Source organism: Neopsephotus bourkii, unplaced genomic scaffold (assembly GCF_033783945.1).
Source record: "Neopsephotus bourkii isolate Nb327-2 ecotype Australia unplaced genomic scaffold, CSIRO-AGI_Nbou_v1 NB_1234, whole genome shotgun sequence".
Taxonomy (NCBI): Eukaryota; Metazoa; Chordata; class Aves; order Psittaciformes; family Psittacidae; genus Neopsephotus; species Neopsephotus bourkii.
In genome coordinates this window covers 3,853,938-3,866,693 of record NW_026901719.1, presented here as the reverse complement: position 1 = coordinate 3,866,693, position 12,756 = coordinate 3,853,938, and the positions used below count along the sequence as shown (strand labels likewise).

Genomic DNA, 12,756 nt, shown 5'->3' with positions numbered 1-12,756 from the left:
CTATTTAAAAAATAATGATAAAAACTGGTTGAGTTAGCAGAACATAAAGAGGATACAAGCATGTTAGCTGAAATGCACATCAATTCCCCTTTTCTGTACTCAGTATTGAACTCTCATAATGTCATGAACTCACAGGTTTGGTGAAAGCTACAGGTTTTTGACACTTGAGGAAATTTTTCTTTCTATCTACCAGTGACCAACCTCTTCAAAGCTGTTCTTATAATCTTATTCATACCCACAGACTCATTCCAAGCCACAGTCAATCATAAAGCCTCCCTATACACCAAGTACAGTGTGGGCTCTGGAAGGAAACTTAAGTGCCCAGCGTCACCAGAAACTGAAAGCTGTACCAATTAAAATACATCAGCTGGCAAAGTGATATTGCCCCAAGTTGTGGCCCACACTTGTCTCATGAGCAGCACTCCTGTGACAGCAACTTTGACCTGTTAATTTTGCCTTTCACAGATATTCTGTCAGTAACATGCTAAGGCCAGCCTTGGTGAAAGAGTGGGCAGAACCCAGCTCACAATTAAGACACCTAGATCTATAGTTAGGAACCCAATTTTACTCTAAAACAGTACAGCCAGCAGAGTCTAGACTCCCATGACCAGAAGTATTAATTGGTCTTCTTACATCTTTAAGAAACCGAGATACATCCAACTGTCCTGTAAAGCATTTATTTCTGCATTATAAAACAAGGATAAGAGAAATAGCTCTTGACTCAACAGACATGGATGACAAGGTACAAAAGGTCACTTAAATGCATGTATCTCATGCCACCTGGGATGTTCTACCACGTGTGTGAATTAACATGAGGTGGGCAGATGTCACCAAGGAGACTGGTGAAGGAGACCTGGGAAGGTTTTGTCCAGAGGCAGGCAAAGGCTGGAGGGGACATCCCTAGGCTACAGGGTGCTTCCATGAACAGCACTGGAGACCTATGCCTGAGCAAGGACAAGACCTGGATGTCCATTGATTATAAGGAGCCTCAGCATCCTCATAACAAGCAGACATCTCGATTTAGTTGTCCAAATTGAGACCCACACCATTTTTCACTGATTTGAAGGAGCTGTGTTTGCTCACCATATAAAAATTAAAAAAAAAACCCAACATTTGTCTCTTCCAAATCCCTGAAACACAGTAGTTTCTGTTTTTGTAAGGCCACATCTTGATGTTTGATCCTCCTGGAAAGGCTTTCCCAAATGTGCAAAGCTCAGCTGCTGCCATGGGAGAGCCTCACAGCTGGAGAAACACCCACACACAACAGATGGCAGAAGCACAGCCCCAGGACAAAGGCAGAGCTAGTAAGATGTAGCTAGATTGATTTATGAAGTGTCTAAAAATGCCTGAGAATTAAGTACTTTTCATACTTTCTGGCTGATGCGTCATCACTGCAGGAAGGAGGTACCTTAAGTGGTTTTAGACATTTTGAAGTCAAAAGACTCATGTTATTTTACAGCAGCCAAACAATTGGCTCCCTAGAGCTACTGAAACTTTCTTTCCTAAACAGTGATTCAGAAGAAAAATAAGACGATTTCCCCCCTCCCCTTACGTACCTTACACAGCAGCCATTTCCTTTCCTAATGCAAACAACTTGTTCTTAGCATTTGTACTCCTATTTTTTAAAAGAAAACAAAATTACCCCCATGTGAATACCATCTTTTACCTTATTTCTCTCAAGTGCATTCAGGAAATCCAAATCTGTGGTGTTTGAAATCCCTCCATGCAGGATAAGAACTTTGTTATTAATTATAGTGGCAAGGGGAAGCCAGCTAAAGACATCTTGCAGAAGGCGCAAAATCTGATCCCCATACTCCTGTAAAACATAAGTTTATATTAGACCCTATTTCTTGCAGATTCTGTTACTTCTAAGCCCAAGATTTTGCTGAAGTGTCTGCCACAGTCTGTATGAACATTCATAGAATCATAGAATCATAGAATAGTTAGGGTTGGAAAGGACCTTAAGATCATCAAGTTCCAACCCCCCTGCCATGGGCAGGGACACCTCACTCTAAACCATATCACCCAAGGATTCGTCCAACCTGGCCTTGAGCATGGCCAGGGATGGAGCATTCACAACCTCCCTGGACAGCCTATTCCAGTGCCTCACCACCCTTACAGGAAAGAGTTTCCTCCTTATATCCAATCTAAACTTCCCCTGTTTAAGTTTTAACCCATTACCCCTTGTCCTGTCACTACAGTCCCTAATGAAGAGTCCATCCCCAGCATCCCTATAGGCCCCCTTCAGATACTGGAAGGCTGCTATGAGGTCTCCATGCAGCCTTCTCTTCTCCAGGCTGAACAGCCCCAACTTTCTCAGCCTGTCTTCATATGGGAGGTGGTCCAGTCCCCTGATCATCCCCGTGGCCCTCCTCTGGACTTGTTCCAACAGTTTCATGTCCTTTTTATGTTGAGGACACCAGAACTGTACACAATACTCCAAGTGAGGTCTCACAAGAGCAGAGGGGCAGGATCACCTCCTTCGACCTGCTGGTCACACTCCTTTTGATGCAGCCCAGGATACGGTTGGCTTTCTGGGCTGCAAGCTCACACTGAAGCCGGCTCATGTTCATTTTCTCATCGACCAGCACCCCCAAGTCCTTCTCCGCAGGGCTGCTCTGAATCTCTTCTCTGCCCAGCCTGTAGCTGTGCCTGGGATTGCTCCGACCCAAGTGTATGACCTTGCACTTGGCATGGTTCCATCCAGGAGAGTCTCTGAATTGCAATGTTGTTAAACAAACATGTTCCAACATTTACTTTAGAGCTTCTTGACTGTTTCTGTAGCATTTTGGTTTTCTTCCATGTTCACCTCTTTTTGTGTTCTTGAGTGGCCTTAATGATGTCATTTATTTCATCCCATAGATCTTTGAGCATAAAAAGCTAACACTTTAAATTGGCTTGTCAGTTATTCCTCTGATACTCCAAAATAATTCCATTTCTAAAGTCATTCAGTGCTGCACTTAAGTAAACTGGTTGGAAATTTCTTTGTTTACGCAGTTTTTATTTTACAAGTGCAAGCCTATAAAGAAAATACAGGGGAAGAAGGAGGACTCTTACCTTGTACTTCCTCGAAACTTCCTTTGTGAAGCCGTATCTGAAAATAGGACAGCATAATGAGCTGGTTTTCAGTATGTCCTTCTGCATTATTTTCTGTGCTACAGTGTTTGCCAGGAGTTTTCTTGCCTTCTTTTTGTCCTGCCATTCTAACTCAGTTAAAATGTGCTTTCTTCTGCTCTGTCTCAAGAATTCAATTGAACTGATTTCTTGTACATAGAAGTGATCAGGAGCAAAATCCAGACCAGTAATGATTAAGTGGCTTTTTTTTTCCCAGCTAAATGAAATAGCTTAGCAGTTTTACTTTTTGGATACTGAAGAGAAATTTCAAGGAACCTCTTAACAGGTAAAAATTCCTACAAAAACTCCGCAGTGTTTTTGTCCTAAATCACTCAACCTTATTAGATGATGTAATCTGTCATGTCTTTTCCCTCACAAGGGACATGGATTTTGATACCTCATTCTTTTAACACCAAGATATTCTTGGTGTAAAGGGAATTTTTGCAACACCCTAACTCTCAGCTTTCAAATTTACTGATGTGAAGCACAGCAAAATGCCCAGCAAAGACCCATACATAGTAATACATTTTCACACTCCATACCATCACAGACTTAGTTAATATTTCCTACTATTTTGAGTGGGAATTATCCTACCTCATAGACAAAGTAACTGATATTGTGTTTTTTTGTTTTTTGTTTTTAATTAGGTGCTGGAAAAGTAGGTGTCACGTGAACCTGGTTCTCATACATAGATCATTAATAGGATTTGAACATGGGCCTCTGCAATTTTATTGTTAAAACAGCAATATATTCTGCAGAGATCAAATGATAGAAGGGATACAACAGTTTACCCACCAGCTAGTCCCCCAGAGGCTTACTGGGACAGCTTAAAATCATAGAGAGTAGGACTAAGGAGTTCTAATCTCTTTCAGACAATTTTGTCCACAAATCACACTTTCACTACAGCCAGAGACACTGGCCATGCTCACTCCTGTGGCAGCGCCGAATACCAATGTCTATATTAGAAAGCAGAGTCTCAGCTGTTCCTGCAATGGGACAGACTGGCACCTCTCAGCTAATGGACCTCCACTATGTAGAAGTGCGGATATTTACCTACCCCTTGTGTTTGGGAAGTGACATCTAAGTCTAAAGTTAAGTGAAATATCATCTCCAGGTTTACAGGTTCCATTGTATTGCATATTACTATGTCTTTTGCTATGGTATAGAAAAGCCAACGCTTTAACTAAAATATCATCTTTCCATCCACTCCCCTTCCCTAAATTTGATACTCTGGAAGATGCACTAAACCCATTGACTTCAATGGATTGTGATTAGGTCAGAGACATGACTCCTGTTCAAGTGCCTGTGTATGATGAGGATGCTCTTTACCTCCCTCACACATCCTGAAGATGCAAAGCTACACCTGAATACCTAATAAAACATTATTTCTGTTTTAATGTGACACAGTGGCTAAAGTACCATTCAAAAGCTCAAATGTTTCTAGTGAAAGGCCACATACTCCCCCGTCACTGCCCCCTAAAACCTACCTCAGGTTCATGATGTAGTCTTCATGGTTTCCTCTATTCAGGTGTAAATTATTGGGGTAGATAAGCAGAAATGCAAACAGGATTATAAGAATTTCCATAGAATTTTTCCCTCTGTCAACAAAATCACCGTTAAAGACATAAGGGTTTTGTTCTGAAGGCAGACCATTCTGCAGAAGGGAACAAAACCAAGAACATTTAGAGATGTTGCTACCCTACTGTAATAAAGGAAATTGTTTCAATGAGATCATGTAATGCTTCCAAAACTCACAAGAAAGGCTACAGTCCAGATGACATAAAATCTTACTACAGAACTTTAAGAATTTGATTCCTACTGCTTTAATCCTGAAAGCACTACTTGAATTTTATTCACATTACACTTTGTCACACTCTAGAGGAAAGAGGCTAAATGCAAGTATTTCTCACCTTATTTTTTTCTGAAGATGCTTTATCAGGAATGGTGACGTATCAAAAGCTAGTATTGTGAATTGATGGTATGCTTAATGTGATTAGTTAGCAATATGTCAGTGAGTGCCATCAGCTTACAGAAAGTATAGCAGCAACCATCTATAACTTAATCATTTCCAGTAAAAATCAAAATATGATTTCAATTTTGATTGACAGAAAAAGGAAACCTCTTTTTTTCACAATTTGAATGCATAAGATCCATTCCAGATCCTGTGCATGAAACCAAGCTCTTATTCCAATTTCAAAAAGGAAGATTGTAAAATATTTTAATTAGGCGGTGAAGAGGCTGCAAGCCAAGGACCAGCTAAATGTAACTGATGAGAAAAGCAAAACTCTGTAAAAAGTTCTGATTATACTTCAACAGGCTTCAGGTATGCACCTGGGCAAAACAACAAAGTTGCTATTCAACAAGTGTCAGATAAAATATAACAAAGTTGCGGAGGGGGGGAGGCAGTTACCTAACTTAAACATCTGGTTTAGGTCACTTAAGTCTCCATTCAGTGCAGATGAATGTGTCAGGCACAAACCCTTTCCCCCGGAAAGCTCAAATCAAAGCAAGTATCTGCTGAATGAAAGGTGGCAATTCACATTAAAGATAAATGTGAAACTAAATACAGGAAATTTCCTGAATCTTCAGTATACATACAATTGTGGAAAAAAATGGCCTGGAGCTTAATTTTTTTTCACATCAGTTAAACAGAGCTAAGCTTTTTTAACATTAAAAAGTGATCAGTTGTTCAGGGATATGTGACGGGTGCCCTTGGCATTTCCATTTTGTGCAGACTATGTGATTGCTTCCAGCACTTAAAAAGCTTTTAAACAGAGAATTCTTTTTGTTTCCTGTAAACAAATAATAATAAAAACCACTCTGCAGATACCAATGGAAGGCCTAAGTGAAAGCTTCTGCAATTTTTCTGGAAGGCCAAAATTATCCATGGTGTAGTGTTACATAAGAAACTAAGTCAGCTCCTGATTTTAGAAGACTTTAGTCAATATGGAATACAAAACAGCAGCAGGACTTTGGAGACATTGTAAGGAACCCTCTTGAGTTCTGGTTCTGCTCCAGTTCAACATTTAGGAAGAGAAAGACCTCCTGGATCCCCTCCTTCACAGTGAGCAGGAGGATATGGGGAGGAAAAGCTATGACAAAGGCACTATTCAAATTGTTCCACGACTGTGTGTGTGGTACATGCACAGGGCATGTACATTTCTAACAGTGATAAATCAGACATAAATGCATGTTATTAACAAGTCATGAAATAAAAATGCTACATCACAGACTACCCACTTACCTTATAGAATATCAGCAAAAGATCATCCAAGTTTCCATGCAAATCTCCTACAGGAAACAAAAAGATCAGTTTTTGACGTTGGGTTTGTTGGGGTTTTTTTAATGCATTTTCTCACAGACGAGAAAAAAGAAAAAAAAAAGAGAATTATAGAACTGGAATTAGTCTGAATATGTTTTACCCCATGTTCTCCCTAGTAGTTTGCTTTTCATTAGGATCGGCTTCATTTACGGTACAAGCTGAAGCTGCTTGTAAACTCTGGCAATTAAATACGTTAAAAGTCTACAGTTGTCTTGCATAAAGTTTTTGTCTTCCCAGCTAGATCTGAAGATTGGACCAGTCACACAGCCAGAGGTTCAACAAGGGAAATGGGACTAAGATGAGCAAACATATTACAAATATGAAAACCAGAAAATGTCACTAAAAGACATTTACACATATGATAGACTTCTACATACTAACAGGTTCAAATTTACTAAGTAGCCTACTACCTACAGCACAACTGAACATCTGTCTGATTCACAGCCAGGTTTTGATTACTACAGGCAGGATTTGATGGAGACTATGTATGATGTATGTCTCAGTACTAAGACAGGAATGAGAGATTTGGCTCCTTCTGACAGACTTATTTTGGAACAGATTTCACCCCAACACAAAGGATCACTGCAGCACAGCTCTCCCCACATATGACTAAATTTCATGCTCACAGAACCAACCTCATGTCTGTGACTCACCACCAAAAAGTCACAGCACAGTTTCAAAACTGGTCTTGTAATAATATCCTTCCACCAGCAAAGAGTAGGAAAAGTGATGTTTTTAACCTGTCTACATATTTTCTGTGCAACTTTTTATTAATTATGACTCTGCTGAAGGCATTCTAAGTAATCCTTTTATGGATGCAAACATTTCACGTGTGTATTTAATCTGCATTATTAGTTTGAAATAAAAAAAAGGGAAGGGGGTTTCCTTATTTTAAGGAAAACAACATTTTGGATCAATTATGTCTAAAAAATGATCCTTCATCTTTTGCAGAGGATCCTTCTGGTTACAAAAGCTATTAGTTTCGGTGCAGGAAAGGGACCCCTTTAGATGCTGCTTACATAATGCAAATGTAATACTAAAATGCAATACTACCATACATTCTGCATAGTTAGAATATGCTTAGTAAGAGCATGTAACAAACAAGTATGAGTCTGTGTTGCCTTAGTTTGGAGAGAGGTTTTGTTGGCTTAGTTAACAAATCATTGTTTATACAAAACCTCATTTAAACAAACCCTTTCCTGGCAATCATAGTAGATGCATAACCACATCTTCAAAAGCATTATTTGTTTTGCATGTGTCACAGTACCCCTCCTTATATCACTTTACCATTACACACAGCACACTGCTAACCACCAAGAGCTAACGTCACCGTTACTGTTCTGTTTTGCAGATACTATGTTCTGTGAATCAGGATACTGCATCCCTTTATTAATGATTTACAGAAGTGTTACAAAATAAATGGGCAATGAGCTCTTAGTTCTTTACCTTGTGACACACCACATCACATCACTCTGTGAGACTAATTTGTTGCTTGTATAAACACTCATCCATCCTCTTGGGTCCCTTTAGAAATGAGGGTTTATTATAATTCCAATTTATACTAGATAGTCATGCTGACAGTGAAAGGCCTTGTTTGCCACCCCTATTAAGTCCTCATTAAAATCATTACTGAGTAAACTGTTGATGGCAAAATCTTTTTCTCAGCAAGAGAAGAAAGCAGTGAGACTTGCAACCAGTGATCAGAATCCTCTGTGACATTTTAGAGATTTGTGCAGGAATATTTAAGCTACAGTGCAGTGTTAACTGAATTAATACTGACTCATTCAGGAATGTTTAATGAGAAAAGGAAAGAGCTGCTGAGGGACTTCCTTAAAATGTACTCAGTGTGACTCAGGAACCTTTTTTTGTTGATGTTCCAGCTTATGCATTTGTAGGGAAAAAAAAACCCACAAAAAAACAAACCAAAACCAAAACAAAAGCATCAAGAACTTCCTTGTAAGGGCAACACTTGGAAATGTCCATATCATGTTCTAACCACTTAGAATATCAACTCATAGCCCAAAGCAGTTATCTTCTCTGGCACTTTACCACAGACAGTTATCTCCTTGGAGTAGGAAGTTGAAATACGGGTGATATTTGGCATCTCCTTGAGAACCCTCCTAGTTTCATATAGCAGCTGCAGTACATAACGCGCATGAAGCAGCTGTGCGGAAAAAAAAAATGCAGGGAGAAAAGGAAGACTTATTAGACATAGCAAAACGTCTGTTCACTTTATTAATCTCCAACATGCATTGCCAAGATTACTTATACTACAGACCTCTGGACCTGATTGCAGGCTGTATGGTTTAGCATTGGGAATGAGAGGTGTTCATAGCCTTGCACTTCCTTCCCAGTGAATGGATGTAGAGCCCTTAATGAACTTACTTTACATATTTTCCCATTTTATTTCTAGTGTACTGTTTCTACTATTCCCATCTACAGAAAGGATAAAAGACTGAGCTTTACAGCACTCTGAGTCATTACATAAGGTCACCTGTTCAAAGCAACTTGAGGGAAGTAAAATAATAAATATCTAGGTGTGAGTTAAAAAAACCTCAACAAACCAAACCAAACAAAAACCCAAAAAACCCCAAAACACATAAGCCAAAACCCAAACCAACAACACCAAAAACACAAACCAACAACAACAACAAAAACAACAACAAAAAACACCCACAAACAAAAAAACCCAACAAAGGCCATAAATGATATTTCAGGAAATTGCAAATATGAGAAGGAAACTCCAGAAAGTGTTATCTTTATGAAAATTTTGTCAGTTTGTGATTTTTAAGGCATTTAACTCAAACAGCTCTGAGGAAATTTGGTAGAGGAGACAGATGAGCTATGGACTGACTTTTCAAGATTTGTGGTTTCAAGCAAAGAAGAAGGCCAATTACATATAGTCATTTCCTTAATAAAGTGCCAGCCACAGTAAGAGAAGAGAGAGCTGACAATAAAGTGAACTCTGGGTGGGCTTATTTATCATGGATTTTATATTTTACTACTTTTAAGATCAGCCTTCACAGAAAATTACAGAAAAACCCCAAAACAAATAACCAACCAACCAACCACCATTATTTAGTAAATTAAAAAGCAAGACAGACCCTTATCCTTTACATACAGTATACTGGTTAAGCACAAATGACCACGAGTTCAAACAAAGCTGTGCCATGCAATGTTTCCCTGCACCACTATCATCTTGATAGAGGGCAGTGAAGGAGCCTGTTCAAGAACATAGAGAATCAACAACAGCCTTCTCCATGCCTTGGCAGCCACAGACAATAAGCTCCTGAGATTTGTGTTATCACCCTGTTCCACTAGTGATGCTTTATATTCACTCTTTTATTATGGTAGAGTCTTGCACACTGGAACAAGGTGACCATTGAAAAAGCACTTTTAACCCAGAAAAAGATGGTAACTAGTTTCTAAGTTAGCTTAGGACACCTTCCCCAGTCTTGCACCTTTAGTGATAACCCCTGCCTTGCAGTTGCTAAGGGTTCCCATTACATGATCACTGTAATCTCAGTGCCTGAAGAGTAGGTCCCAACTAGTCCCTGCTCCCTCCCCAGTGCTGGCTCTGGCAGTTATGCAGCCAAGTAGTGAGTCAAATCTGGGAAATAGTCTCTCTGAGAACTGACTGGTTTTGATTTTGTCATGGTAGCTTCAAGCCAGATCAGTTTCCAAAGACTGGTCACCATGCATCTCTATGATCACATGGGGCTAGCAGGAGAGGGTAATGGGATGGTAAGGAAGGGTGAAATAACTCCTGGTCACCCATTTAGCCTTATATTGGGTTCAACTGATTGTGGAGCTACAACTTGACAGAGACATAAAATAAGTTAAAAAAAAAAAAATCAAACTACTTGTAGCTTACTTGTTCACTCTTGAAAGCATGAAGAAGAGCATTGGCATCATTAATAGTAAGAGGGAAAGAGAGTCGGGGTCCATAATAAGAGTCTGGAACATCAACTGTCTTTTCAAATTCTGTTAAACTTAAGCCTTCTTCTACCTCATGAGGAACATTAGTGCTGGCAAAAATATCAGAAACTGGAAAAGAGAGAAATAAAACAACAATGTAGAAACTCCACCGGTCCACATAGGGCCGTAAGAGCATGACCAAAAATGATGAAAGTAAATGATGCTCTACTTGATGCAGTATTACAAGTGGCCTTACATAGTGGAAGAGCTCCAGGTGTCCCCAGATTGTTTCACACTAATAAAAACAAGCAAACAAATAAAAAAAGCAAAACCCAATCAAATGAAAAAACAGACAAACCCTCTGTCCCAATAGCCAGTAGCTGTGGCCAAGATACAAAACATTTTGTATTGATGCTGTGGACCAATCTGCTCTCATAGATAATGAAAACCCTAACATGCTACAGACTTTCTTCTCCTTCCCCCACAAAGCAAAGAGATTACAAAGTCATGGCTGATCATTCAGTGACCATCATCTGTTTAATGTTCAATATTACACTGCTAATACAGGTTTTAAAGATTCACTTTTATTTTTTATGTAAAACTTTAAGGCTAAATACCAGCAGGTCAGTGATTATTTAAAATGTCATCAACAGAATCCTATTTATTCACAGTAGATTGCAAAGCACTCCTTTCTCATACAACTAGGACACAATGCCAGCTTTGGTTAGCTGCCATAAAACCTCTAGATGAAATAAAGTGAACAAGACCATATGGCAAAAGTAGAGCATAGCTTCTCATTTTCCTGATACATGGAGAAAGCAGGCACGTTACTTCAATCCAATATTGTCTTCACATATCCTTGAAATCTAACTGAGTGAACAGTAGATTCCAGTGTTTTCTTCTTGCAGATTGTCTTTATTACACATTATTCTAAAAGAGAGAACCAGTCCCTAGAGGACACTGTTCTGGCAGCTGCTCTTGCAGAGCTGCTCTTGTGAGATGATTGTTGTAAATGCTTTTTGCTGGGCTACAGGTAAGTTTTCTGTAACCTTAATTAGATGCAAGTGGAATAAAAATGTATTACTTACTGCTGAAGGAATACCTGTAGCTGTGACTCAAAAGTCACAGCAGCTAAAACCAGCATGTGGCCTCACAAAATATGGGAGGCCAACTAGTCTTGTAACTGGATAAAATCCATATTAGAAATAGATAACAATAAACTTTTTACCAGTTCTGGATTTAAAAAGAAAGAAAAAAAGCTTTATTTATCAGCTCTTCTGCTGTGAGCTGATTAGCACATTCAGTGTACAGATACATAAATGAATTAAGGCATCAAGTAACAAGAAGGTGCTCAGGGTTCACAGTTTCCACAAAGTACAGTCTGATTTCCAGCCTTCCACCACAGTTACAGCTTTGTCTGTCCAGATGCCAGTATATCATCCATGGACTGAAACTGCTGGTTCCCTGGTCACATACTGATCAGCCAAGCACATCTGCACCAAGTCTTGTCCCAGCCTTTTAGCAGCAGATCTCTGGACAGCATCTCCCTCTGTGACTTACTTCTCAGGAAGTGGGTCACTGCAGACCACGAAGCCAGTTTCTGAGACCACTTGAATTCCTAAATGCTTACCTGTTCTGGCAGGAGGCTCTCATCATCTGACAAGATTCTTTCAAGGCAGGCAGACGCCTGCCCACGCCTGATCCTATTCCAGCCCTCCCCTCCCGCATATAGCAGGCTACCCATCCTTTTACCTCTGAACATGAACCTGCTTTCCTCACAGCCTCTCTTCCTTTTTTGGCACATACCCAGGGTAGGAAACTCAGTCTCCTTCCCTGTAGCACACATCTCTGCAAAAGTACACCCCATTTCCTACTTTTGGATAAATTGTCAAAAGCCAGTCATGGTCATTAGCCTTAGAGTGCACTTATATCTCTTCTCAGACAGTCTTTCACCTAGATTTTAAGGCTTATTCCTGAATAGGATGACTGTCTCATCTCAGAGCAGTCAGTAATGGATGCCCTAACGCAGCCTGGGAATTGGCATTCTGACCAGTGAGTGCCTCAGCTCACCACAAGTCCCATACAGGAGTAATTCTGAAGGATTCATTACCTCTTTCATTTTAGTCATCCTCTAGTTGAGGCTGTCAAGGCTTTTTCAGTCCATATTGAAAGACAGGGACAAAAACTCTTGGTGTGCCTAGTTCAGGTAGAGGTCTTAAGACAGAATGAAATACCCTCTGCCAGCATCTTCATCCCTCCACTGACTACAGGGAGTGACCTGCTTTGTACTCCAAAGACACCAGAGATCTAGCCCAATCTCAGTGATTTGAGCCTTGCTATTAGACCCCATACAACTACTCTACAGGACAATAGCCACATTCCATATTAAACATGAAAGCCCA

At 39.8% G+C, this 12,756-nt stretch overlaps 2 protein-coding genes across 9 annotated transcripts in view; one reads left to right on the top strand and one right to left on the bottom strand.

The window, feature by feature from the left end:
• PHKA2 (phosphorylase kinase regulatory subunit alpha 2) overlaps nucleotides 1-5,369 on the top strand; it is a 64,796-nt gene extending 59,427 nt beyond the window's left edge. The window contains exon 32 of one of the 2 annotated variants that reach the window (XR_009727086.1): nucleotides 5,274-5,369. The gene's annotated coding sequence lies outside the window, so the exon portion shown is untranslated. Of the gene's footprint in view, nucleotides 1-1,856; nucleotides 1,876-5,273 lie in introns of those variants that run through there. The other variant, XR_009727087.1, reaches the window with a different exon arrangement.
• PPEF1 (protein phosphatase with EF-hand domain 1) overlaps nucleotides 1-12,756 on the bottom strand; it is a 41,648-nt gene that overhangs the window by 9,452 nt on the left and 19,440 nt on the right. For all 7 annotated transcript variants that reach the window (XM_061364587.1, XM_061364586.1, XM_061364585.1 and 4 more), the window contains 6 exons: nucleotides 10,311-10,483; nucleotides 8,486-8,600; nucleotides 6,359-6,405; nucleotides 4,602-4,768; nucleotides 3,058-3,094; nucleotides 1,667-1,816 (listed from right to left, as the gene is read on the bottom strand). In XM_061364587.1, coding sequence (XP_061220571.1) covers nucleotides 1,667-1,816; nucleotides 3,058-3,094; nucleotides 4,602-4,768; nucleotides 6,359-6,405; nucleotides 8,486-8,600; nucleotides 10,311-10,483 — 689 coding nt within the window. The remainder of the gene's footprint in view (nucleotides 1-1,666; nucleotides 1,817-3,057; nucleotides 3,095-4,601; nucleotides 4,769-6,358; nucleotides 6,406-8,485; nucleotides 8,601-10,310; nucleotides 10,484-12,756) is intronic.